This window comes from Ornithorhynchus anatinus, chromosome 1, assembly GCF_004115215.2.
Source record: "Ornithorhynchus anatinus isolate Pmale09 chromosome 1, mOrnAna1.pri.v4, whole genome shotgun sequence".
NCBI classification, from domain to species: Eukaryota; Metazoa; Chordata; class Mammalia; order Monotremata; family Ornithorhynchidae; genus Ornithorhynchus; species Ornithorhynchus anatinus.
In genome coordinates, this window is record NC_041728.1 from 74,164,378 (window position 1) to 74,192,122 (window position 27,745).

Sequence of the window (27,745 nt, forward strand, 5' to 3'; positions counted from 1 at the left end):
ACATAATTACATAATTACTAATTACTTAATTACTAATTACTTAACATAATTCATTATGTGCCCAGTAAGACATGAGACATCACATGAGTCTCTTTCCCTGGTATTAATGACTGTCTCTGGTTGACTTATAGTTACATCAGAAAAAATTATTTAGTGGTGTTAGGGCAGGCAGAGAAATTCCCTTTTTCTAAACTTATTTTCTAGCCTTTGGTATTTACTAGTTTCCCAGAAAATAAACATGTGTTTTTCTATACTCTGTAAAGCATTTTTGCTAATATTACTGTAATTTTCTAACCACACTTAACCACAATCTGATACTTGAAACTTTTTGGTGGTCAACCCTACTGCAGAAATTTCAGCAATAATATTTAGCATTTTTCAGTTTGAAAAATAAAAGCAGCAGAGGCTGAGGTGAAACTAAAATCAGCTTTCATAAATTTATTTGGTATTTCTGTCCACCTGCTAGATATGATGAGTCACCTACAGAATATGGACTTCATTAAAAGTTATTTGATCTCTGCTTATTCTTTAGGGGTCAATGTCAAATACAATTATAGAAATAAGATATCAAGTTATTTAAGATGAGTGGATTTTTCATACAGTATTTTAAGAGGAAACTGAGGATGCATTTCCAGAACTTGTCTCTCAAATGCAAGCTAATTTAAGATTATGTGAACTTAAATGACACAAGAAAACAAAATCAACATCCAAAAGCATGACACAAGGAGGCTTTGACAGATTAAATGACAGACTAAAATTGCAAGAGCTGTACATTTATTTGCTGACTGTCATCAATTTGCTCTATTTTTTTTAAGAAACTCACTTAACCTTTGTGTTCTAGTTCCTCATTTACGTTACTATTAGTAAATTTTAAAACATTAAAAATAAGTTAAAAAGATAATAAAAACATCTATTAAATTATTAAAGTGATTTTTTCTAAGGTCATAATGAATAATTTCCCCTAACAATTGTAATGTGGATTAAATATCCCTAACTTCTAGCTTTACCCAAATACCACTAAAATGAATAATTTTTTTGTCAGTAACAATCTATTAATATATGAAGAGATAATATTTCAGTTGATGCAGTAATTGTGCCTCACAATAAGCTTAACATGCTACATTATCATTTAAAAATTGCCTCAAAAGTGGAAAGGTAACACAAAGAAAGAAAAAAAACGTTTTTTTAATGGGAGCCAAATCCACTCAAGATGTGAACTCTCTCACCAATAACCTCTCTTAGTTGGAACTTTTCAGAATGTGTGTGGCATTCAGTAGTACAAATCTACACAGGACATGCACAAAAATAAGTAAAATTTATCTTCCCTTTCAAAATATAACTGGTAATTAATCTCCACATGATGAGGCAGAAGCATCAATCAATTGCATCTCCTGTTTGTCCATATGAATTAACAGTGTTACTTGAAAAAAGCAATTATTCGTCTACAGATCGTTGTATTTCTTAATATGTAGGGTATGGAATTAGTTTGAGTAATTTCAATATGGCAAAAAATATGTATAAAGAATACTTGTATTAATAATATCTCATGTTCTGTTTTTCAAATGAGAGATTCTTTTGAAGACTATGGCAACAGTAATTCAAAATAATATGTTCACAAAACACAATGAAAACTAATTTTGAAGCAACTTGGATACAGGACTGCATGTTTCTTTCTTACTGCTGAAGTGCTGAATTACCTTTTTCAGTCTCATTTCATAACAGCCTACAAACAAGCCCTCAAAATACTGTTATTCTAAGTGACTGAGCATAAGTGGTATATTTTCAATCAAAGCTACTATCCACCCAGGTTATGTTTTCATTTTTGTCTCAGAGTGTTGGCCAGTCCTAATTGCCAATATTAATCTATGATTTTACATCATGAGTACTACTCTAAAGGATGTTTGTCAGTTTGTGATCACAGCTCCATTAGACTGTAATAGCACTGAGTGACAGTTACTACTTTTTTTTACTTCTAAGGAATAAGGCCCTTTAGTACAGGGTTCTGTGCACAAACAGTGCCCAACAAATCCTGTTGCTGCTGCTGCTGATGACAATGGGTAAGAGGAATGTCAAGGGTGTGAAAGGTTGTCAACCCAAGGAGACAATGGATAATAGTTACTCACTGCTAACAGCTCATTTTTGGTAGGGAATGTGCCTGTTATATTGTTGCGATGTACCCTCCCAAGAGCTTAGTATAGTGCTCTGCACACAGTAAGTGCTCGATAAATATGACTGATTAATTTGCTAAGATTCACAGAGGTAATCCTTTAAGGTAGTCTAATTCTCAGTTCATTGATTCATTCATTCAATCAAATTTATTGAAAGCTTACTGTGTGCAGAACAATGTACTAAGCACTTGGAAAATACAATTCAGCAGTAGAAACAATCCCTCCCAAAATGGGCTTACAGTCTAGAAGGGGGGAGACAGACATCAAAATAAGTAAACAGGCATCAGTATAAATAGAATTAAAGATATACACATATATACATAAGTGCTATGGGGTTGGGGGGGTGGAGCAAAGGGAGTTGAGGTGACAAGGAAGGGAGGGGGAGCGGAGGAAAAGGGGGCTTAGTCTGGGAAGGCCTCTTGGAGGAAGTGTGCCTTTAGTAAGACTTTGAAGGGGAGGGATGAGTGATTGGAGGATTTGAGGAGGTAGGACGTGGGCCAGGGGTTGGCAGCGAGACAGGTAAGATCAAGGTACCGTGAGAAGGCTAGCACCAGAGCAGTGGAGTGTGAAGCCTGGGATGTAGGAGAGAAGGGAGGTGAGGTAGGAGCGGGCAAGGTAGTGGAGAGCTTTAAAGCCAATAGTGAGGAGTTTTTGTTTGATATAGAGGTTGACAGGAAACCACTGGAGATTTTTGAGGAGGAGGTGACATGCCCTGAATGTTTCTGTAGAAACATAATCCAGACAGCAGAATGAAGTATGGACTGAAGTGGAGAGGGGGAAGAGGTTAGGAGGTCAGAAAGGAGGCTGATGCAGTAATCCAGTCGTAATAGGATGAGTGATTGTACTAACGTGGTAGCAGTTTGGATAGAGAGGAAAGGTCGGATCTTGGCGATGTTATGGTGAGACCAACAGGATTTGGTGACGGATTGGATATAAGGAGTGAATGAGAGAGCAGAGTCAAGGATGATACAAGGTTGAGGGCTTGTGAGATGGGAAGGATGGTTTTGCCATCAACAGTGACAGGAAAGTCAGGGAGAGGACAGGGTTTGTGAGGGAAGATAAGGAGCCCTGTCTTGGACATGTTGAGTTTTAGGTGGCGGGAGGACACCCAAGTAGAGATGTCCTGAAGGAAGGAGGAGATGCAAGCCTGGAGGGAAGGAGAGACAACAGGGGAGGAGATAAAGATTAGTGTGTCATCAGCACAGAGATGATAGTTGAAGCTGTGGGAGTGAATGAGTTCTCCAAGGGAGTGAGTGTAGATGGAGAATAGAAGAGGACCAAGAACTGAACCTCGAGGGACCTCTACAGTTAGAGGATGAGAGGGGGAGGAGGAGCCCACGAAGGAGACTGAGAATGAATGGCCAGAGAGATAAGAGTTCAACAGCAAACATGGGAGACTGGCAGAGAAGAGGTGTATCTAACAAGCTACTTAGCCTATTACTCTAGAGGGAAAGAGATCTAGCTAAGAAGAACAAAATGCCTACAAGTGTCTACAGCCAGTAGTATCAAACAGAATGTAGAAATTGGAAGTTAAGAACTCTTAAAAAAACAAGAGGCTTATAGAGAAACCTGGACGGATGATAATTTGTCCAATCGAATTTCACTGAAGCTCCAAGTTCTGCTTAGGATTTTGACAGAAGACAAATTATTGTGTTGTGGGTATACTCTCCAATAAGCACTAGCTTCTAGAATTACCCTGATGCTGATTAAGATACCATTCACTGTACGAGATGCTCACAATCATTATTTTAATTTATCTAGTGCTTCTACTAGGCAAAGTAATCTAAAACATGGAAACAGCAAACATGAATCAAAATAAACTTGAGTAACTAATCAGACTCACAGATGGGTAAATCTGGCTTTTTGTTAACCCCCCTTCTCCTTTTTCCCCTGGAAAATGGTGGAAACCTAATGAGGATAGGCTGATGTTGAGGTTTCAATATATTATTATTATGGCATTTGTTAAGTACTTACCATGTGTCAAACTATTTTAAGCACTGAGGTAAAAACAAATCAATCAGGTCAGACACAGAGCTGGTCCCACATGGGGCCACACTCTAAGATATATAGTTTCTTGACCTGCCAGATCTCTCACAAAGTATGCAAGCAGGCACAGAGGGATTTGGTTGGAGAGTATGGATGGCACAAATCATCACCCTTACCACAAAAACAACTGAGCTATGCCTCTTAGGCAGTAGAATATACTTCCCTCTGCTTCCTCCCACCCACAGCTCCCCTCACAACACTAAACTAGGTCCTATGAAAGATAAATCCTCAGACTCATCTCTGCTGAAGAAAGATCCAGACATTAGTCAGAGTGATCGGTTTCTAAGTAGTGCCTCACCACAAACAGCCAGGGCCCAGAAAATATGCCCCATTATATATTCAAGGACACAGTATGCAAGAATGCTCTCTCAATGACTTGCAATCTCACCATCAGCAGTGACATTTTTGAACAAAAAGACAGCTCTATGTGATTTTAAAGATGCCAACTAACTTTATATCATGCTACTTCATTCTTAACACATTACTTTACTGTATCTTCCAAAAATACAGAAGGAGTTTGGCCTAGTGGAAAGAGCATGACCCTGAGAGTGAGAGGAACTGGATTCTAATCCTGCTGCCACCGCTTGTCTGCTGTATGACCTTGGGCAAATTGTTTAACTTCTCTGTGCCTCTTACCTCATCGATAAAATTGGAATTAAAGCTGTGAACCCCATACAGGACCTGATTATCTTGCATCTACTCCCAACACTTAGTCCAGTGCCTGGCACATAGTAATTGCTTAACAAATACCAAAAAAAAAAAATTACATATATATATACACATACATATATATATGCATGTATATATATAGAAGGTAGAATACAGTCAGCACATCACAGCAAAATGTCTCAATGGCCATAAATTTACTGAATAATCCAAGACTTTTACAGTTCAATTTTTAAACAATCAATGGTTTTACTAAGTACTTACACTATACAGAGAACTTAGAGACTAAATCAATCATCATGGAATAAGGTGTGCTTATTTTAGGGGCTCTAAACTGTTACAGTAGACTGTAAGTTCCTTGTTGGCAGAGATTGTGTCTACCAACTCTATTGTACTCTACCAAGTGCTAAGTATAGTGCTCTGCACACAATAAAAACTCAAAAAATACTACTGATTGATTCTGGTACGCACAGGTATTGAGCTGCTGCAGCTCCTGAAAGAGACAAAATCGCAGAAGGAGCATTCATCCTTTAACAAGAACAGCTATGAAGTAAAGGAACTTCACTGAACTCTGGTTTTGCATCCTTTTCTGACCAGCTGTACTTTCAACTACATTTTTTGAAGGAGCAATTCAAAATCTAGAGGGAGTTTAACTTTCACACATTTTGCAGGACATGGAAATTAGTAGGCTATCTATTCCCAAAATAGAGTCCAACTAATTTTAGATCCAAGTGGTGTAAAATGTCAGAGCTGCCAAATAACTGGCTACCTGAATATTAATTTGTAGCAAGGAAATGTAATCTTACTGCTGCCACATCTTCTGCGCCTGAGGACAGCTAGCAGACAAACTCTAATCCACATATTAGGTGAATTACTGGTCACATAATTCTTAAATGAACTACAGGACTATATTTCTACAGTGTAGGAAGATATAGAAAAATATAAGCAAGAACTTTTAAAAAAAGAGAAACTCATTGGTTGCAATGAGTGATGTGTAGCAGGCAAGAGGGTATTTAAAATGGCCACTATGAGTGGCAGAGTAGTCTAAAAATTCCAAAAGAAGGTACCGAAAGTGCATCTGGCATACAGACATTTTATACGACAGAGAAAAAACTGAATACAGTAGCATGGCTTAATTCAGTACTGTCTTTATGAATGTTCTTTCATTTATTTAAATATTCCTTTGCCTCTCAGCATTCTCTGTGTGAAATACTTTCACCCACTAGAGAAAAATCAAGGCTTTGTCAAGTCCACACCCTTTAACAATTCTCTCCAAGAAACATTTGAGGCATGTAACAGGGCTTTCATAGCTGACATTTACAAAACTCTATTCTTTCAGCTCCCATAAATCTAAAATCACACTGAAAGTGTCCACATTCAAAGATCCATGAAAAGGAAATAAATTATATCATTTGGAATGGACAAGCCAGTGTAGACAAAATAAAGGACATAAAAATCTCATTCAAAATTGAACTGGATAATCAAATGTTGAAAAGAAGCTTTGATTTTCTACACACCCTCCACAAAGCCTAAGTCCTGCAAGAAAATGTCCTACCCTGACAAACTTTACATTAGACTAGGTATGGCATTAACAAATAGAAGGGGAAACCTCTTAAACTGGGGTGCTGATAAACTGTACTTTAATAATAATAATGATGGTATTTGTTAAGCGCTTACTATGTGCCAAGCACTGTTCTAAGCACTGAGGTAGATACAAGGTAATGAAGTTGTCCCACGTGGGGGTCACAGTCTTAATCCCCATTTTACAGATGAGGTAACTGAGGCACAAAGTTAAGTAACTTATCCAAAGTCACCCAGCTGATAAGTGACAGAGCTGAGATTAGAACCCACGACCTCTGACTCCCAAGCCCATGCTCTTTACACTGCTGGAAAGCCATGCTGCTGCTTTTAGGTTTCATAAACCATGAAACCTATGAGCTGCAGTAGAATGCACAAGTCAACATCTTTTTCTACAAAAGGAGGGAAAAGCTAAAAAACAAAGGGTTATTTTGTTTGGTTTATAAATCAGACCCATTCCAAATTTTTGAACTACTTAAACTTCCTCTTGCTGCAGAGTCAATATCAGGTAGGGAAAATTTAAAAAAAAGCAAGAATAAAAGACTGAGTCACAGAATGGCAACAGGGTGGCCTGGCCTGGGCCTTCTAGTTTTGGGACAATTAAACATGATGACAGACTTCCACATCAAGAAGAAATTTTGGTTAAATGTTCCAGTTCTCCAGGGAAAAAGACTCACAGTCTCTAGAACAGCCACCAGTTGGACATCTCCGTACAAACAAGTACTGCTTCTACTCAGGGAACGCTAGAAGCTGACAAATAGCTCTCATCTGGGGTGATTTTCGACTATCCCCATATACCTTAAAAAAAAAAAAAAAAAAACCCCGTGTCGCAGGCAACGGAAGGAAACACGCAGGAGGAAAGTACCCGAATGGCACAGCGTGTGTCTCCCTCTCTGATGCAGGGGATGAGGGGATTATTATTATGGTATTTGTTATGCTCTTACTATGTGCCAAACACTGTACTAAGAGCTAGATAAGAGGAAAGACACTGGAAGGGACACCCACACACGCTCCAGACCTGCAAACGACTGACGGAACCACCAGAGGCAAGGCCTGGAACTAGCCAGTTCTCCCAGTCCTACCCTGTCTCTATCAATCAATGGCATTCACTTCCTTTAATGGCATTTGTTAAGAGCTCTGTGCCAGGTATTGTACTAAATGCTGGGGTTCTTCTTCAAATGCTGTCGAGTCATTTCTGGCCCATAGCGGCTCCATGGACACACCCTCGTCAGAATATCTTTTGTCATAAGGTCATTCTGGTATGCAGTCATTCTTGGCCACTTGTCAGCTGTGTGACTTTGGGCAAGTCACTTAACTTCTCAGTGCCTCAGTTACCTCATCTGTAAAATGGGGATTAAGACTGCGAGCCCCACGTGGGACAACCTGATTCCCCTGTGTCTACCCCAGCGCTTAGAACAGTGCTCGGCACATAGTAAGCGCTTAACAAATACCAACATTATTATTATTGGTAAAGATATGCAAGCGGTTTACCATTGACTTTCACACAGTAAAAACTTGAGTCTCTGTTGTTGTCTTTAACACTTAGAACACTCGACCATCCGCCTTTGACTCTTTCCCATGCTGCTGCTGCCCAGCACAGGTGAACCGACTTTATCTGACGCTTCGGCTTAGACTTTACCATTATGGGTAACCATATAAGCAATCGTTCTAAGCTTCATCAGTGTATGCAAACTCTCCTGACACGATAAGGCGTCAATTCAAGTGCTGGTGTAATCAGATTGGACACAGTCCATGCCTCTCACGGGGCTCACAGTCTTAATCCCCACTTTACAGGTGAGGTAATGGGCAAAGTGAATTTACTTGCCCAAGGTCACACAACAGACAAGTGGGGGAGACAGAATTATACACCAGGCTCTCTGACTCCCAGGAATGTGCTCTATCCCACTAGATGTTGTTGTTCTCTTGATTGAGCACTTACTGCATGCAAAGCACTGTACTAAGAGTTGGTAGATGCAATCCCTGCCTTCTTTTGCATATGGGGCAGAAGCAGCAAAGTTGGCCCTGAATAAACTGACCCATCCTGGGCCATGTCTCCACTCGGAGCAGATAAGAGCTTCCCTTTGCTCTGCTGCCCATACAATAGTATCAGTATTTGAATGTTCACCTGATGCAATGTCCTGTATTAAGATGCTAGAAAAGTAGAAAACAAAGAAGGGACATTTCCTTTGTCCCTCCCTCTTTACCTCTTTCCTTTCTCTCTACCCTAGTGGCCTGTCCCCATGCTGCCAGAAAGCTCATTCATTCATTCAATCGTATTTATGGAGCGCTTACTGTGTGCAGAGCACTGTACTAAGTTCATTACCTCTGAATTTTAGGACCTGGCCTTGAAGAGAGAGCAAAGTATGAAAAAAAAACATTAAGTTAGTCAAAGGTTAAAAACATTCTTACAAAATGCATAATCATTGTTTTCATCTATAACCTTAGCCCTGAGTTAACTCCCAAAAACAGAAGAGGGGAGGGCAGTAAGGGGGCCCCATATGGAGCCAGCCTGCACTACCATCTTCAGGGCCCTACCGCAGCACAGTTATTGACATGATTGTCCAAAAGTGCAAGCTGAAGTGATACCCTGCATCAGGCCTCTGTGGCACAGCCGATACTACTTATAGAAAGCTGTTTCGCCAAGTCACCGTGAGGGAACTTGTGGCAATAACCTGAGGTTCCTTTTCACATAACCACCAAGGTACCGCATAATAATAATAGTTGTATTTGCTAAGCACTTACTAAATGCCAGGCACTGTACTAAGTGGTGGGGTGGAGAGAAGCAAATCGGGTTGGACACAGTCCCTGTCCCCTGTGGGGCTCACAGTCTCAAGCCTCATTTTGCAGATGAGGTAACTGAGGCACAGAGAAGTGGAGTGACTTGCCCAATGTCACACAACAGACAAGTGGCAGAGCTGCCACTGGAATCCATGACCTTCTGACTCCCAAGCCCATGCTTTACTCACTATGCCACACTGCTTCATCCAGGACAATTACATCTCCCACCCCACACTTTGAAGACATTATTGGGATAACATGTTACATATATAGGTTTGAGGGATTTTTTAAAAAATCCTATTTCTGGGTACCCCAACCTTTTCTAAAATAATAACAATATTTGCTAAGCATTTACAATAGTCCAAGCACTATAGCAACCGCTGGGATAGACACAAGATAATCAGGTCAGACATGGTCCTTTTCCCACCTGGGCTCGTAATATAAAGGGAAGGTGAACAGGTATTGCGTGCCCATTTTACAGATGAGGAGACTGAAGGACAGAAGTTAAGTGACTTGAGGTCATACACCAGGCAAGTGGAGTCAAAATTAGAACCCAGATCCGCCTACTCCCAGCCCCCTGCAGGTCACACTGCTTCCCAACAGCTCTGGCTACGGGTAAGACAAAAGGCTTATTACTTTTCCAGGATTAGAGCAGGATTTCAGAAGATCCACATGCCAGTAACAACAGACTTAAAAAAAAAAAACCCAAAGCTCATTTTGGGTATTTTATTAACCAAACTATGGTATTAATTGATTAACATATACTATAGGCTGGTCAGACTGACTGGGAGGAAGGGGAGTTTCAATTTGATGAAATTAAATTTTAAAGGTTGATAAAGTATGCATCTGTTGTATTTAATTTAGCCACCAAAAAAAGTCTGGTTATTTTTATTCTACCTGGGGCAATAGGAGCATAACCAAAGTAGATGGAATGTAGCAATTATCCAATGAATTATCCAATGAATTTATTGCATTGATTGTAAACAACCAATGCAATAAATTAAAGCTATCTACAGTGTCCAAATTTACTAAATAACTGATGAGCCTCCAACTGCACTTTGGTTGCAAAAATATGAATAGTATTTATTGAGTGCCTATGTGCAGCGACTTGGGAGAATACAATAAATAGACCTGATTTCTGCCCTCCAAAAGCTTACTCTAGGAGGGGCAAATAAATGAGAAGATAAAATAATCCAAATGCATATCACTCTGCCCAGCAATACATGGCTTTTTATTCCAGATTCAGTTGCAAAGTCACCTGAAGTATCTGTGTGAAGCCAAAAACGCTACACAAAGTATCTTTTAGGGCACCAAGCATTTCCTCACAGCACTTATGTACATGTTTGTAATTCATTTAATTTATATTAATGTCTGTCTCCCCCTCAAGACTATAAACTCGTTGTGGGAAGGAAATGTGTCTGTTTATTGTTATATTGTATTCTCCCAAACACTTAGTACAGTGCTCTGCACAAAGTAACCACTCAAATATAATTGCCTGCCTGACACTTGACCAACTACCCGGAGAGTTGTCAATGGTGCTGAATAATGATGACATCAGTCTGTTTTTGTGGGGGGAGGGGGGGGTTGTGAGTCTGCGTATACTGATCTGCACTAGGGACTAGGGAATTAAAAATCTAATAGATGTACAGAACAAGAAGTGAGAGTGGAGGAAAAGATTTAAATGACTTCAAGCCCCCAAAGTCTGCAATTAGTTAAATAAACACTCAGTTAAATTTATAATTACCTCAACCTTCTACTTTTATTGATGGTGGAGACCTTGTGAGAGTTTTATAAAGTTAATCTACTGCAATTTAGATCAAATAAAAATAAATCCATCCATCACACTTACTGTGCTTTGTGGATAAACTATGATTTATGGCTAGATAATTGTACTGAGCATATCATAACTGGAGAAACAGCACGGCACAGGGGATCGAGCATGGGCCTAAGAGTCATAAGGTCATGGGTTCTAACCCCGGCTCTGCCACTTGTCTGCTGAGTGACTTTGGTAAACTCATTTCACTTCTCTGTGCCTCAGTTACCTCATCTGCAAAATGGGGATTGAGACTATGAGCCCCAGATGGGACAGGGACTGTGTCTAACTCAATATGCTTCAATCCACCCCAGCGCTTAGTATAATGCCTGGCACATAGTAAGTGCTTAACCAATACCAGAGTTATTATAACTACATTACTAACGTGATTCAAAAGCAGCATGGTCTAGTGGATAGAGATCATAGGCATGGGGGTCAGAACAACCTCCATTCTAATCCCAGCTTTACCACTTGTCTGCTATATGACCCTGGACAAGTCACTTAGCCTCTCTGTTCATCATTTCCCTCATCTGCAAAATGGGGATTAAGACTGTAAACTCCAAGAGGGACAGGGATGGGATCCAACCCGATTGGCTTGTATCCACCCCAGCGCTTAATACAGTGGCTGGCACATAGTAAAGGCTGAACAAGTGCCACAATTATCGTTATTATTATTATTATTTTTAAAACATGAGAGGGGAAGAACACAAAATTTAGCTAGTCTTAACACCTGGGGGTTAAAATCAAGACATTGCATTTATCTAATTATTTTCCATGGCTTACATCATGTATTGTTACTTTGATCATATAGACTTAGCCTTTGTACATATCCTTCAATGGCTCCCATACTGCACTACAACAAAGACTAAAATGTTTTATGTTCTACAACAAATGCAGTGGATAATTCCTTGCAGAAAACAAAACATTGCCCTTGACAACTCCTAGTGTAAATAACAACAACAGCAATTTTTTTCTTCATGAAAACTGATTTTATTCCATCTGATTTTGGTTCTGGCTGAGGTAATGCAATTTTGCTTTTCATAGAAGGACTTAGTGATTCTGTCTGTGAATCGGTATTACGGGATCAAGACTGAATTCAGAATCAGAGGACGGTTGGCTCCCTTCTCCACGGCAAAACTTCTTTGTTCTACCCCCCAGTTCAGCAAACAGTTCCCTAATTATTTTTCACAGTCAGACAGCTGACAGTATGAGAAGACACTCTTACAAATATTTAAGGCTTACATCCCTAGAGTGCTTAGATTTTTGAGGTGTTCCTGGCTTATGGGCATCTGGAGCATCTGAAAACAGGAAACAGGAGCAGTATGGATTCATTAAATCCCTAACTTAAAAATCCAAAAGCCATCATTCTGAACCTTGTGGATTCAAACATTTCTAAGTCTCCTTTGACAGGCAGATAGTAAATTTGCTTCAGCTGACTCTACCAAATTACACCATTCAACAGCTGGGGCATAAGATAACTTGGCAGTCCACAAACATCAGAGAGGATTGCAGCAACTCAACTCCGTCACCAAAGAACTATGTCAAAAGCAAAAAATAATCAAGATTGTAGCAACTGAAATGGAAAGTTAGGATCTCTCGTACAATATATGTTTCAGAAAAATCAGCAACTGTATTTTCAAAGTTTAGAGAACTGGCACTCCCTAGTCAAAGCACACAATTCTTTTCTGATTAGATCAGCTCCCATAGTAAGTCATCAAGAATAACAAAGCCTTCAGTGAAGTCATACTACTGGGACACTGATGGGAAATCATAACCAGCTTGAAAAAACATTGGAAATAATGCATTTTCCAGGTCTCTGCATTTCAGTGCTTGACAACGAGTCAAAATTTTTAAGCTTCTTCTCGCTGCCTAAATGTAATACAGAATATAACTGACCTTCCAAGTTCAGACGAAAGAGGGGTGGCTTTTTTTTTTTTCAAAAAATGAATGAGATCTTTTATTGTGCAACTTGCAGGATTATACTTGAACGAACAATAAAACGCACACCTCTCTGATTGTTACAATGCAAGGAAAATATGTTTCTTAAACTCTTTCAAAACACTCTAAAGTAACGTCCACTAATTCAGGCAAAGTTAAACAGGCTTAATTTACGCATCTTCATTTTTAAAAACGATATCGAATAATGAGTTTGGGACTGAAGCTCAAAGGAGCGCAGTCTCAACAAAACGGTATTTGTTCATGTTTCAAATTAATTGCTTCAGCTACAGAATTTACAAGACAGAACAAATAAATTCAAAGGTTTTCTTCATTCAAGGGCCTTGGGGTTTTTGAAAAATAAAATTCTCTATGTTAGAGGGTTCTGAAAAATAGCATCCAGAATGCAAGTCCCGCGTTGACAGTTCTCTTTCATAAAAATGCTCCGATGGGCCGTAGTCCAAAATATTACTGCACATGTGTAGAGGCTGCACTGACACAATTATCCTCAACACAAAGGAATCATTATCCCTTACACTGGCCAGGAAATTTCTTATGGAGGACAAGTGCACAGGTGTAAAACGTGTGTTGAAATGCTGCACCTGGGAATATTTTTCATTTTAGTTCTTCTACTATCTTCTAGAACATTATCATTAATGATATTTTCATACAGTTGCACATGATCGCCATGAAAGCGGGGCAAGTTACACGGCAGAACCCCTTGCAATTATTACAACCGCAAACAATATTCGAACAATATGCACCCCACCTGTCCATTCATTCAGTCAGTCGTATTTATTAAGCGCTCGGTGTGTGCAGAGCAATCCCAAGTATTTTAAGAATTAAAACAAGCCATTCCAAACGTGCTGCAATTCCTACACCCAGGACGGAAAGGCCCCATTCCTGGATTGAACGGATTCTTTTTTCATTACTTTGACTTGGCGTTTCAAGCTATTAAAGACGTGACGACGCCTCTTTATTCTTCTGGGGGTAAAAGAGGAATATCGGTGAGAGAACACAAATGACAGACGTTAGCGATATCCCGTTTCAGACCTTACATAAGGGCGCTTCGATCCGGGGACCGGCCAAAGGGACAAGGCGAAATACTTTCAAATACGTTTTTGAGGGTCTTAACGCTCTGAAATGGATTGGAATGGAAAAGGGGAATATCTGCAACGCGGGCCGTTAGCATGAAGGCCCGGGCGCCCTCCACCCCGCCCCATGGGAGCGATACTGATGTGTTGAGTGATGTTGTTGCCGACCTGTCCTCCCTTAGTGCGTGGCTCCATGGAAAGGGCCCGGGCTTGGGAGTCAGGGGTCATGGGTTCGAATCCCGACTCTGCCACCTGTCAGCTGTGTGACTGCGGGCAAGTCGCTTCACTTCTCTGTGCCCCCATCTGCAAAATGGGGTAAAACGGTGAGCCTCACGTGGGGCAACCTGATGACCCCGTATCTCCCCCAGCGCTTAGAACAGTGCTTGGCACGTAGTAAGCGCTTAACAAATGCCAACATTATTATTAAGCGCTCCCGGATCGAATTCATTCAACAGCATTTAGTGAGCGCTTACTATGTGCAGAGCACTGTGCTAAGCGCTTGGAATGGACAAGTGGGCCACAGAGAGAGACCGTCCTTGCCCAATAATGGGTCCACATTCAACAGTATTTATTGGGCGCTTACTACGTGCAGAGCACTGTGCTAAGCGCTTGGAATGGACAAGTGGGCCACAGAGAGAGACCGTCCTTGCCCACTAATGGGTCCACATTCAACAGTATTTATTGAGCGCTTACTACGTGCAGAGCACTGTGCTAAGCGCTTGGAATGGACAAATCGGTAAGAGAGAGAGAGAGAGACAGTCCCTGCCCTTTGAGGGGCTTACTTAGGGTCTAATCGGCTGTCAACGGGATCGGTGGGCCAAATGGGCCAAAATGCACCCGCCCGGAGCAGCGGCGAGGAGCATCAGCCGAGGCCACGGGCGGGTTGGAGGCTTTGCGGTCACTCGGCCGAGGCGGCCCCGAGGCTGGAGGGCGTCGCCGCGGGGCCCCCGCAGCCGCTGGCCGGGACACCTGCCCGCCCGCCCGCCCGGCCGGTCCCGTTAGGTTACCTTTGTATCGCTCCAGCACATCTTCGTAGGCCTGGAGGTACTCCTGCTCCTCGGCATAGAGGTAGGCGGCCGGGGAGAGGTAGCCGGCCATGGCCCGCCACCCCACAGCAGCCCGGGGAACTGGAAAACGGGCGGGCGGGCGGGAGGGGCAGAGCGAGCCAGCCCCGAGCCACCCAGCTGCCGCTGCCCAGGCGGGACCGGGCCGCAGGCCGCGCCCCGATTGGCCCGACGCGGATACAGCGAGCGTCCGCGCCGCCAATCGCGGCGCTCCCCCGGCCGGGCCCCGCCCCCGGCCTCGCTCCCGCCCGGGGCGGCGGGACGGCCACGGGGCTCTGTCCGGGCGGCGCCGGCGCCCAGGCTGGAAAGCGGGTCTGTCCGTGCCGCATTCCCCGGGCGCAGACGCCCGCGGGGCGGGGCTCCGGGCGGGGCTCCGGGAGGGGCTCCGGGAGGGGCTCCGGGAGGGGCTCCGGGAGGGGCCGGCCCCCCCTCCGAGCCCCCGCCTCTCCCGCAACCCCCACCCTCCTGGGGCTCCCGGGCCCGCACCGCCCTCAGGGTAGCGCGCAGCGGAGGAGGAGCAGCGGCAGCAGCAGCGCCAGGGGCGGGCTCTGCAGGTGGCACCGCAGCCCAGGGCGTCCACAGCTCCCGCATCATCCCCCACTGCGGGGCCTTCCCGCCACCTGATTCCCCTGTATCTACCCCCAGCGCTTAGAACAGTGCTCTGCACATACTAAGCGCTTAACAAATACCCACATTTATTTCTTATTTTTCCCTCTACCCCCCGCCCTTCCCTCTGCTCCTCTCCCTTCCCCTCAGCCCTCTACCCCAGCTCAACCCTCTTCCTCCCCCCCTTCCCTCTGCTCCTCTCCCCTCAGCACTGTAGTCGTCCTCTCAACTGTATATATTTTCATTACCCTATCTCTTTTGTTAATGAGATGCACATCGCCTTGATTCTATTTATTAGCTATTGTTTTAATGAGATGTTCATCCCCTCCATTCTATTTATGGCTATCGTTCTTGTCTGTCCGTCTCCCCCGATTGGACTGTAAGCCCGTCAAAGGGCAGGGGCCGTCTCTATCTGTTACCGATTTGTACATTCCAAGCGCTTAGTACAGTGCTCTGCACATAGTAAGCGCTCAATAAATAAATACTATTGAAGGAAGGAAGGAATGAATGAATGAATGAATCTCCCGGTCCCGTCGTCACCCATCTTACCCGAGCCTGCGGAGCTGCTGCGTTTTTCCAGTCTCCCCCGCCCCCCACTAAACGCCGCAGCAACCTGCCTCCGCTCCAGCTTCTCTCCTATTTCTTCGCCTCCACCTCGAGATGTTTTATTCCTCCCCCTTCCCTATTGCTACCCCCTCCCCTCATTTCCTACAACCCCCGATGCCCTACGGCTGAGAAATGGATTCGTTTCTTAAATATTCCTCCCCGTTCCCTATTGCTAACCACCGCCACCCCCATCTACTCCCTCATTTCCTACAGCCCCCGATCCCCTAGGGCTGAGAAATGAATCTTTCTTAAATATTCCTCCCCGAAAATTGGAATATTCTCTGGCTCCTCGCCTAGTTTGAAGGCCCACCTAGCCCGCTCTACACCCGGGCGATAGGGGCCCTTTAGGGGCGGGGACAGACAATGCTGGACCGGCGATATGATCCCAAGTGGCTCCCTGCCCGGCATCTTCCATCCCTGCCTCATCAGAAAATCCGGTTTATCCCATCTCTGTAGCCTAGCTCCCTGTCCCCGCCCAGTGGCTATTAAAATCTGTAGACAAAAATAATTAAGCCCCTAGATGGCACCAGAAGTATGGCTGTGTTTATCAGCCAGATCGACTTTCTGACACTAAAACCTGGCCTGTACCAGTGCTAAATTCTGCGCTTCTGGCCCCTACTCGGAAAACATCTCAGCATAATGCACAAGAAAAGCACACACCTTCTCAACTTTCCTTTTTTCTCCATTACCTTTTATCTTTCTCCCCATATACCAGCTCTTAGTCATAATAATGATATTTGTTAAGCGCTTACTGTGTGCCAGGCACTGTATTAAGTGCTGTGGTGGATAGAAATAATTCAGGTTGGACACAGTCTCTGTCGCACGTGGGGCTCATTGGCACAATCCTTATTTTCCAGATGAGGTAACTGGGGCACAAAGAAGTGAAGCGACTTGCCCCAGGGCACACAGAGACAAGTGGTTGAGGCAGAATTAGAACCCATGCCCGTCTGGCTCCCAGGCCCGTGCTCTATCCACTACACCAAGCTGCTTCCCTCAGTGCACAGTGTCCAAGCACTTAGTATGTTGTTCTGCCCACAGCAAGCACTCAATTACCATTGATTGATACCACTTCATTCCTATGACTAAACTTCCCATCACCACTTAGAGGGTACATAAATCAATCGACAATATTTCAGCACTTACTGATTGCAGATCAGGGAAGCGGCATGGGCTAGTGGATAGAGCACAGGCCTGGGAGTCAGAGGGACCTGGGTTCTTATACCGGCTCTGCCACTTGTCTGCTGTGTGACCTTGGGCAAGTCACTTCACTTTTCTGTGCCTCACTTACCTCCTCTGTAAAACGGGGATTAAGACTCCGCGTCCCACGTGGGACAGGGACTGTGTCCAATCTTTCATTCATTCAATAGCATTTATTGAGCACTTACTATGTGCAGAGCACTGTACTAAGCTCTTGGAATGTGCAGTTCGGCAACAGAGACAATCCCTGCCCAATGACAGGCTCACAGTCTAATCGGGGGAGACAGACAGCAGAGCAAAACGGAACAAAAACAAGACGACATTATCAAGATAAATAGAATCAAGGGGATATACACCTCATTAACAAAATAAATAGGGTAATAATATATACAAATGAGTACAGTGCTGAGGGGAGGGGAAAGGGGAGGGGCAGAGGGTGGGGGGAGGGAAGGGGAAAGGGGAGGAGCAGAGGGAAAAGGGGGGATCTCAGTCGGGGAAGGCCTCTTGGAGGAGGTGAGCTCTCAGTAGGGCTTTGAAGAGGGGAAGAGAGTTAGTTTGGCGGACGTGAGGAGGGAGGGCATTCCAGGTAGGACGTGGGCCAGGGGTCGACGGCGGGATAGGCGTGAACGGGGACGGTGAGGAGTTGAGCGGCAGAGGAGCGGAGTGTACGGGGTGGGCAGTAGAAAGAGAGAAGGGAGGTGAGGTAGGAGGGGGCAAGGGGATGGAGAGGTTTGAAGCCCAGAGTGAGGAGTTTTTGTTTCGTGCGGAGGTTGATAGGCAACCAATGGAGATTTTTGAGGAGGGGAGTGACATGCCCAGAGCGTTTCTGTAGGAAGAAGAATAGAGTGGAGTGGGGAGAGACGGGGGAAGGGAGATCAGAGAGAAGGCTGACACATAATCCAGCCGGGATATTATGAGAGCTTGTACCAGCACGATAGCTGTTTGGATGGAGAGGAAAGGGTGGATCTTGGCGATATTGTAAAGGTGAGACCGGCAGGTGTGGTGACAGAATGGATGCGTGGGGTGAATGAGAGAGCTGAGTCAAAGATAACACCAAGGTTGCAGGCATGTGAGACGGGAAGGATGGTCGTGCCGTCCACAGTGACGGGGATGTCAGGGAGAGGACAAGGTTTGGGAGGGAAGATAAGGAGTTAAGTTTTAGACATGTTGAGTTTTAGGTGGCGGGCAGACATCCAGGTGGAGACGTCCTGGAGGCAGGAGGAGATAGGAGCCTGAAGGGAGGGGGAGAGGACAGGGGCAGAGAAATAGATCTATGTGTCATCTGCATAGAGATGATAGCTGAAGCCGTGGGAGCGAATGAGTTCACCAAGGGAGTGAGTGTAAATGGAGAACAGAAGAGGGCCAAGAACTGGCCCGTGAGGAACCTCTACAGTTAGATGATGGGAGGGGGAGGAGGAGCCCGCGAAGGAGACCGAGAATGAACGGCCAGAAAGATAAGAGGAGAAACAGGAGAGGACGGAATCCGTAAATCCAAGGTGAGATAAGATGTGGAGAAGGGGATGGTCGACAGTGTCAAAGGCAGCTGAAAGGTCGAGGAGGATTAGGATAGAGTAGGAGCCATTGGATTTGGCAAGAAGGAGGTCACGGGTGACCTTTGAGAGGTCAGTCTTGGTGGAGTGGAGGGGACGGAAGCCAGAGTGGAGAGGGTCCTGGAGAGAGTTGGAGTTGATCTGATTAGCTTGTAACTACCCCAGTACTTAGAACAGTGCTGGGCACATAGTAGAGAAGCAGCGTGGCTCAGTGGAAAGAGCCCGGGCTTAAGAGTCAGAGGTCATGGGTTCTAATCCTGGCTCCGCCACCTGTCAGCTGTGTGACTTTGGGTAAGTCACTTAACTTCTCGGTGCCTCAGTTACCTCATCTGTAAAATGGGGATGAAGACTGAGCCCCACGTGGGACAACCTGATTACCCTGCATCTACCCCAGCACTTAGCACAGTGCTCGGCACATAGTAAGCACTTAACAAATACCAACGTTATTATTATTATAGTAAACGCTAAACCAATACCGTCATCATCAGAACACCGTACTAAGCGTTGAGAGCACAAGGTAGGTCACCAGCCATGTGGATTTAGGGCGTTCCTGGACTTTCACTGTGCCTCTCTCTAGGTACCTGCCGGCTCCCAATCATAGCTCCTCAGGTCCTCTGTGCCTTGCTCCACAGGACCACATCGCTGCCTCCCTGGAATCCTGCACCGGCTTTCCCGAGAAACCCCCATCCCAACTTGTCTCACACCGTCCTGGCAGAATGAAAAGAGGCAACCGCAAAATGACGCCACCCTTCCTCCCTGCCTCGCCCCCTTCTCCCCGCCCCACTCCCACCCCCAAACCTTGTGAAGGCTGTGGAGCTGATAATGTAGTGGTCATCATGGTTGCATTTGTGGCTGTGGATGGAGATGTGAGGAGCCTGAAATTCTGTTCCTCTAATCACAGTACCCTATTAATCTTTTTGTCTTTATGTTGTTTTAGGGTTTTCATGAAGTAGCGTGGGACTGTGAGCCCCACGTGGGACAACCTGATAACCCTGTATCTATCCCAGCACTTAGAACAGTGCTTGACACATAGTAAGTGCTTAAGAAATATCATCATCATTATTATTATTATCTCTCCTTATGTACCTGTCCTCAGTCCCCTCACCTCCTTTTTATATTAGATTGGGAGCCTTCTGAGGGACAGGGAGCCTGTTTGATTTCCATCTGTGTATTCTTCCACATCACTTAGAGTTCTGCACACAGTATAATAAATATTATTACAGTAGAGTAAGTAGATGTGATCACTGTCCTCGAGGAATTTACAGTCAAGCAGGGGATACAGACATAAAAAAATAATAAAGACAGGTGGCAGGGGGGCCGAGTTTGAGACTATAAATGATCTTGGGGGATGGGGCAGAGAGGGGAGTACCTAAGTCCTTATGTATGTATGAGCTCAAAAGCAAAGATGATGTAGCAGAAAGCGATAAATAGGGTGGGGAGATGAAAGATTAATCAGAGAGGCTTCCTGGAGGAGATGGGATTTTAGTAGGGTTTTGAAGACTGAGAGAGTCATAGACTGTCAGATAAGAAGGGAGAGAGAGTTTCAAGCAAGAGGGAAGGTGTGATCAAGGGATCAACAGTAAGAGAGTTAAGAAAGAGACACAGTAACTAGAGTGGTATTGGGGGGGGAAGTATGCTGGCTGGGTTGTGGCGGGAGGGAAGCAAGGATAGAAATAGAGAGCTGGTTGAATGCCTTAAAGCCAATGGTAAGGAGTTTTTGCTTGATGCAGAGATGTAGGAGCAATCATGGGGGGGTGGCGGGGTTTAGGAGTGGGAAGGGGAGAAATGTGCACAGAATGATTTATTTTCTATTTTTACAAAAATAATGCAGTAGTAAAGTGAAGTAGGGAGGACTGGAAGGGGGAAAGGCCTGAGGGAAGAGGTCAGCAAGGAAGCTGCATTTGCTATGACATATGTCAAGTGTTTGGACTAGCATAATATAAGTTTATTATGCCACTGGATGGACAGGAAGGGGTGGATTCTGGAGATGTAAAGATCGAATCGGCAGGATTTGGTGACTGACTGAATATTCAGATTGAAGAAGAGAGATGAATTGAAGACAGTGCCATGATGTAGGTTTGGAAGACGGATAGGATGTTGGTGTTGTCAACAGTGATTTGCATTCATATCTTGGTTATTCTACCTTACAGAGGTTGCAAACTTTTTGAGGGTAGAAGCCACATTTTATCTAACATGGCAACTATTAGAAAGGTATTCATTCATTCATTCAATCATATTTATCGAGCACATAGCATGTGCAGAGCACTGCTCTAAGTGCTTGGGAAAGTACAATGTAACAGTAAACAGACACTCCCTGCCAGTAACAAGCTTACATTCTAGATGGGGAGACAGACATTAATATAAATAAATTACGGATATGTATGTAAGTGCTGTGGTGCTGTGGGAGAAAGACAGGGTGATGCGGAAGGGAGTGTGAGAAGAGGAAAGGGGGGCTTAGTCAGGAAGACCTCTTGGAGGAGATGTGCCTTCAGTAAGATTTCAAAGGGGGGAGAGTAATTGTCTGTCAGATTTGAAAAGGGAGGGTATTCCAGGCCAAAAGGAGGATGTGGGCGAGGGGTCGGTTGCGAGATAGACAAGAACGAGGCACAGTGAGAAGGTTAGCATTAGAGGAACGAAGTATGTGGGCTGGGTTGTAGTAGGTTGTAATTAGGAGAGTAGCGAGGTGAGGTAGGAGGGGGCAAAGTGATGGAGTCCTTTAAAACCAATGGGGAGGGTTTTTGTTTGATGCGGAGGTGAAATGGCAACGCTTGGAGTTTCCTGAGGAGTGGGGAAAACATGTCCTGAACATTTCTGTAGAAAAAATGATCTGGGAAGAAGAGTGAAGTATGGACTGGAGTGGGGAGAGGCAGGAGGTAGGGAGGTCAGCAAGAAGGCTGATACAGTAATCAAGGCAGGATAGGATAAGTGATTGTATTAACATGATAGCAGTTTGGATGGAGAGAAAAGGGCACCAATAATAAATGCTGGTGATTTCAAATACCCGCTTTCTCCCTTTTGCATCTTCACAGTAATTTATAGTAGGTCTGGAACTCTGGCTTGGAACTCTCTCCCCTTTGGTATCTTTCATTCCACCACTCCTCCTAAAACCTCCTAAAGTCATTTCTCGTTCCTCCAAGAAGCCTTCCCCAACTAAGCCCTTTATTTCCCCTAGTCACACTCTCTTCTCTATCGGAAGCAGCATGGCTCAGTGGAAAGAGTACAGGCTTGGGAGTCAGAAGTCATGGGTTCTAATCCCGGATGTGCCGCTTGTCAGCTGTGTGATTTTGGGCAAGTCACTTAACTTCTCTGGGCCTCAATTACCTCATTGGTAAAATGGGGGTTAAGACTGAGACACCCACGTGGAACAACCTGATCACCTTGTATCTCCCCCAGAGCTTAGAACAGTGCTTTGCACATAGTAAGCGCTTAACAAATATCATCATTATTATTATCAACTATGCACTCAAGCATGCTGATACTCAACCCAGCCTCACAATTTCCTTATACTTCATTATCTCCCCTAATCCTAGTCTTTCAGAATGTATCTCTTTCCTTTGTAGGCTGTAAGTTCCTTGTGGGTAGGGCTCACATCTACGAATTTTGTTGAATTGTGATTTTCCAAGTGCTTAGTATCATACTTTGTCCACTGTAAATGCTCAAATATCATTGATTGATTGAATGGATCGCCTCAGCTCCCCATTTCCAATTTAACAGGACCCAAGCAGGAATTTTTCCCAGAGGAGCCCCACCTCAGGAATACATCTTCCTGGATAGCCCACCAAAATGCCAAATCATGCACCTGGAGGGCATAGTTCATTCATTCAATCATATTTATTGAGCACTTACTGTGTGCAGAGCACTGTACTGAGCGCTTGGAAAGTACAATTGAGCAAGAGACAATCCCTGTCCACAGTTCAAAGCCCTTATTTCATACATCAGAATATATTACAGCAATGCTTATTAACCTTTTTAAAATTCAGAACACTCTCACTTTACCGATATTTGAGTGCTTACAATGTGCCTAATACTATACTGGGCTTTTGGGGGACACTTATGAGGTGATCCCTTCCCTCAAGGAACTTACTCTCCCAAGTGTTTAGTACAATGTTCTGCACAGTCAATGCTCTATAAATACTATTAAATGCTTGTAATCCAATGGGGAAGAAGATGTAATAAATTAATATATTAGAGCTAAGAGTGCAAAAGCAGATATAAATATCAAGGATGAGAATAAATAAATCAATAAGTAGGTAAGTGCATAAGAGGCAGAGATGGAGAAGGAAGCAGCAAGATCAAACAGGGAAAGTCTTGAGAGGGAGGCCTTTTAGAAGGTGTTTAAAGAAGGCGAGGAACATGGTTTAACTCAAGAGGGCAGGGTGTGTGATAATTAGGTTAGCCGCAGGAGAGTCCAGACCGAGTTATTACCAGTAAAGAAGGCCAACAGTCGGGAGGTAATGATAGAAGAGAGCAGATAGGCAAGAGGGAGTCAAGTTGATGGAGATTCTTAATAATAATAATAATGTTGGTATTTGTTAAGCGCTTACTATGTGCCGAGCACTGTTCTAAGCGCTGGGGTAGACACAGGGGAATCAGGTTGTCCCACGTGGGGCTCGCAGTCTTAATCCCCATTTTACAGATGAGGTAACTGAGGCACCGAGAAGTTAAGTGACTTGCCCACAGTCACACAGCTGACAAGTGGCAGAGCCGGGATTTGAACTCATGACCTCTGACTCCAAAGCCTGTGCTCTTTCCACTGAGCCACGCTGATTCTTGAAGCTTGCCCATTAGATTATACATTTCTTGAGACCAAGGACCATGTCTTTCACATTTTTTGTATGTTCCCAAATGTACAGTTTAGTGATCTGTGCAGAGTTGCCTCGATATTTGTTGCTGATGGTGAGGATCTAGAGTTTGGGATTTTTTTATGAGAAGCCTTTGGAGATTGAGAGGGAAGTGGTCCAAAGCATGATATGTGCAGCCGCAGGTAAAATAGACAGAAGGAAAAGAGACTGAAGTCAAGGAGGCCATCCATCAGCTGATGGTGAATGAGAACTTGAACCACGGTTATGTAAGAGGAGTGAGGAAGGGGCCTTAAGGTCACAGAGCCTCATGTGTCATCCACCCCCGATAAGCACTGACACCACCATCTCTCTCTTTTCACCTGAGGCCAGACAAGTGAAAGTGGGTAGAGGGTGGGGAAAGACCACAGGTAGGCCTGGAATCAAGAACTAAATCAGCACTTAAAGTAAACTTTAAACAGTACAACCATGCTTTTACATTAGAAGCCCAATACCAACCAAAAGCAAGCAAGAAAGGATGTACATTGAGATTGTGAGCCCCACGTGGACTGGGACTGTGTTAAACCTGATATGTTTGTATCCACACCAGCACTTGGTATAGTGCCTGGCACATGGTAAGGGTTTAACAAATACCAAAATTATTATTTTATCATCCTCATTCTATTTGTGAAAGAAACTGTAGTGTTTAAGCAAAATACTTGAACCTGGCTGGTATAAAGCACTATTGATTGTTTGGATACTAGTTTGTATTTGATGGTATTTGTTAAGCCCTTACTATGTGTCAGGCGCTCTACTAAACCCTGAGGTAGATACTAAGCTAACCAGGTTGGATACAGTCCATGTCCCTCGTGGGGCTCACAGTATTAATTATAAATCTATAATTTATAGATGATGTAACTGAGGCACAGAGAAGTGAAGTGACTTGCCCATGTCACAAAGCAGACAAGTGGCAGAGCCCAGATTAGAACAGAGGTGGTTCTGACTTCCAGGCCCATGCTCCATTCACTAGGCCATGTTGCTTCTCTAGTTGAAAAGCACTGAAACTCCCAAACTCCCCATGTACCTTCCTTCTGCAGCCACAATAGACATTAGCCACCAGAAGTAGAATGGTCTAACAAAGCACATGGGCCTGGGAGTCAGAAGACCTGCTGTGTGATTGTCTGCTGTGTGATCAGGGCAAGTCATTTAAACTTCTCTGTGTCCTAGTTTTTTCATCTGTAGAATGGGGATTAAATCCTGTTCTTCCACCTTCTTGAAGTGTGAACCCCATGCGGAACAAGAAGTGTGTCCAATCTGCTTATACTGTACCTACCCCAGGGTTTAGAACAGTGATTGGCAAGTAGTAAGCACTAATATGTCAACTACTACACCTACTGCAGCTCTTACTGCTTAATGCAGGCGTTATTAAATCGACACAGTTTCCTTTTACCCTTCCTGTGGCTTACCATCTTCTCACTAGTTGCATTAACAGTAAAAACCCAGTGAATGCCCCACCAATCCTCAAGACCTTCAAAAATGTGTGCAAACAGCAGGCTGCCCCCCATGCTTTCGACCTGACTCTTTACTGTAGTCTGCTGCTCTCTACCCCATCTCCTTGTTTCCCTTCCTTGCCCGGGCTCTCCATCTGGCATCAACAGCAGTGCCCTTGTTCCTCCTGCCTCAGATCTAGACAGCAGAATTGTACTGGGAAATGACTCAATCCGAAGTGACTAATCCCTAAGGGAAGAATTCTCACTAAGGCTGGAAAGGATCCTTCCATCCCTTGCCGTGAATTTTACCAGTCTCTCCTGCAGTGGGGCCTAGTGGAAAGAGCATGGGGCTGAGTTATATTGCCGACTCTGCCAATTGCAAGCTGTGTGACCTTGGGCAAGTTACTTCACTTCTCTGTGCCTCAGTTTCCTCAACTGTAAAATGGGGATTAAATCGTATTCCTTCCTACTTAGACTGTGAGCCCCATGTGGGCCAGCCTGATAAACTTGTATCTACCCCAGCGCTTAAAACGGCACTTGACACATAGTAACTGCTTTATGAATGGCATAAAACAAAACAAAGAGCCTCTCTCACTCTGCCTCTTCTTCCCGCACCCTCTTTTCTCCCGGCCAAGGAAGAGACACAGGCCAGAAGCTCAACGCCGGCAGGACTTCTGCTGTTGTCCCAGAAACAGGGGTTGTCCCAGAAACACGGTTTACAAAGCTGCTGACTTTGGGCAGTTTTTCCTATGTCCCATGGGAAGGTGGGGAGGGGGGAAATTTCCTGTCTCTCTTGTGGTCTGCTGCTGTTGCTGCCGGATCGCAGCTGCGGGGACTCGCTTGGCCAGTTCCCTACAGGACCGGACTTGGAGGCAGGGAAAGTCCCACCATTGTACTGTACTTTAGGCCGAGGGACTGAAACTATCCGTAAAAAAAAGCAGTGGCGGGGCGGGAGGGGTAGTGAGAAGTCAAGGGCGATAAGGGGGTGCGGGAGGATGGGGATAACGGGTGAAGCGCTGAATGCCTCGACACCCCTTCGAAAGATGCTTTGGTCTCTTCGGAAAGGCGCCATCAGGCCACACACAGTCCTGCCCGACTGTCACTCCCCTAAACCCTTCTTTGCAATTACTGGGGGCGGGGTGAGGAGCAACACCAAAAGAAAAAAAAAAGCCTGCTGTGTTCCCAGGATTCGTTTACACACTGTTATCCCCTTTCAGCAGGGTAAAACAAGCTCTCGGCCCCGTTTCGGTTCGTAGCAGCGCTAATGCAAGGCAACACCAGGTCCGGGTGAACAGAAACACCAGCGACTCCCTCCCCCATTAATTAATCAAAGCCTCTTTCGCAGCTTCCCCCAAATGGGAATGGGGACAAAGCGGCCTTACAGATGGACGCGCAGTGCTGCCATGAAAGCCGCGGAGTCGGATTTTACCTAGAAATTATCTGGATGACTGCCCTCACAGGCCTTGAACGGACATCAATACACCCACACACACACACACACAAAAAAAAAAAACCCACGCTGGTTTATTCTACGCAGTCATATGCCTCGAGGCCCAAACGGCAAATAAAAAATGCTCGCTCAGGACTGTCTGGACATGAGGCAAAGAAAAAAAAAAGACTGGGAGACCACCTAAATCGATGCTTCAAAATTCCCACGTCCTGGCTCTTGCGTTTACGCATGAAAGTTTAATGCAGGTGCCTGGAAATATTTTCCGACATTTCAGATGCTTGGATTCAGCCAACCAGAAGACAGGCCGAAGAGCTTAGTCACGACTACAGACGTGAGAAAGGTTAAAAAAATTAAAATGAAAAGCTGCTGGGAAGAACGTCGCTCTGTCACATGAATAAAGAAAAATCTTTTCATGGCAATTTGGGCTCTCCTGGGCCCGACGAACCTGCGGGATGTACATTAGATCCGTAATTGAAGCTCCACGGAGGACTTCTGGCTGCCGGCTGGCTGGAGGATCCCATCCCTTCGGGTTCGATCCCCATTCCCATTCCCATCTCCATTCCCATCCCCATTCCCATCCCCATTCCCATCCCTATCCCCATCCCGGCGACTGCTTTTACCTGCGATCCTGAGCACGGCCCTCTCGGCAGGGTCCAGCACCGAGCCGCCTTGGATCTTCCTCTTGGACCGCTCGTGTTTGGGCAGGTTCCACGGGAGAGTGTCTCCCGGAGCTGGAGAGGCAGAACCCGACTTCTGGCTGAAATCATCTTCGTCGGAAAAATCCGCCGAAGAAGACATCGAGCAGCGGTAAGAAGCGTTGCCAGAGCTCTGGAGAGACAAGGAGAGATGCGGGGGGGGGGGGGGGGAGACAGAGCATGAATAACCACCCAGGCCGAGGGGACCCACGATTGATCAGCCGGGCCGGT

The 27,745-nt window shown here is 44.8% G+C and overlaps 1 protein-coding gene across 1 annotated transcript in view; it reads right to left on the bottom strand.

Moving 5' to 3' along the window:
• LOC100073893 (dystonin) overlaps nucleotides 1-27,745 on the bottom strand; it is a 416,997-nt gene that overhangs the window by 294,042 nt on the left and 95,210 nt on the right. The window contains exon 4 of the mRNA XM_029062300.2: nucleotides 27,440-27,647. Within this exon, the coding sequence (XP_028918133.1) occupies nucleotides 27,440-27,647 (208 nt within the window). The remainder of the gene's footprint in view (nucleotides 1-27,439; nucleotides 27,648-27,745) is intronic.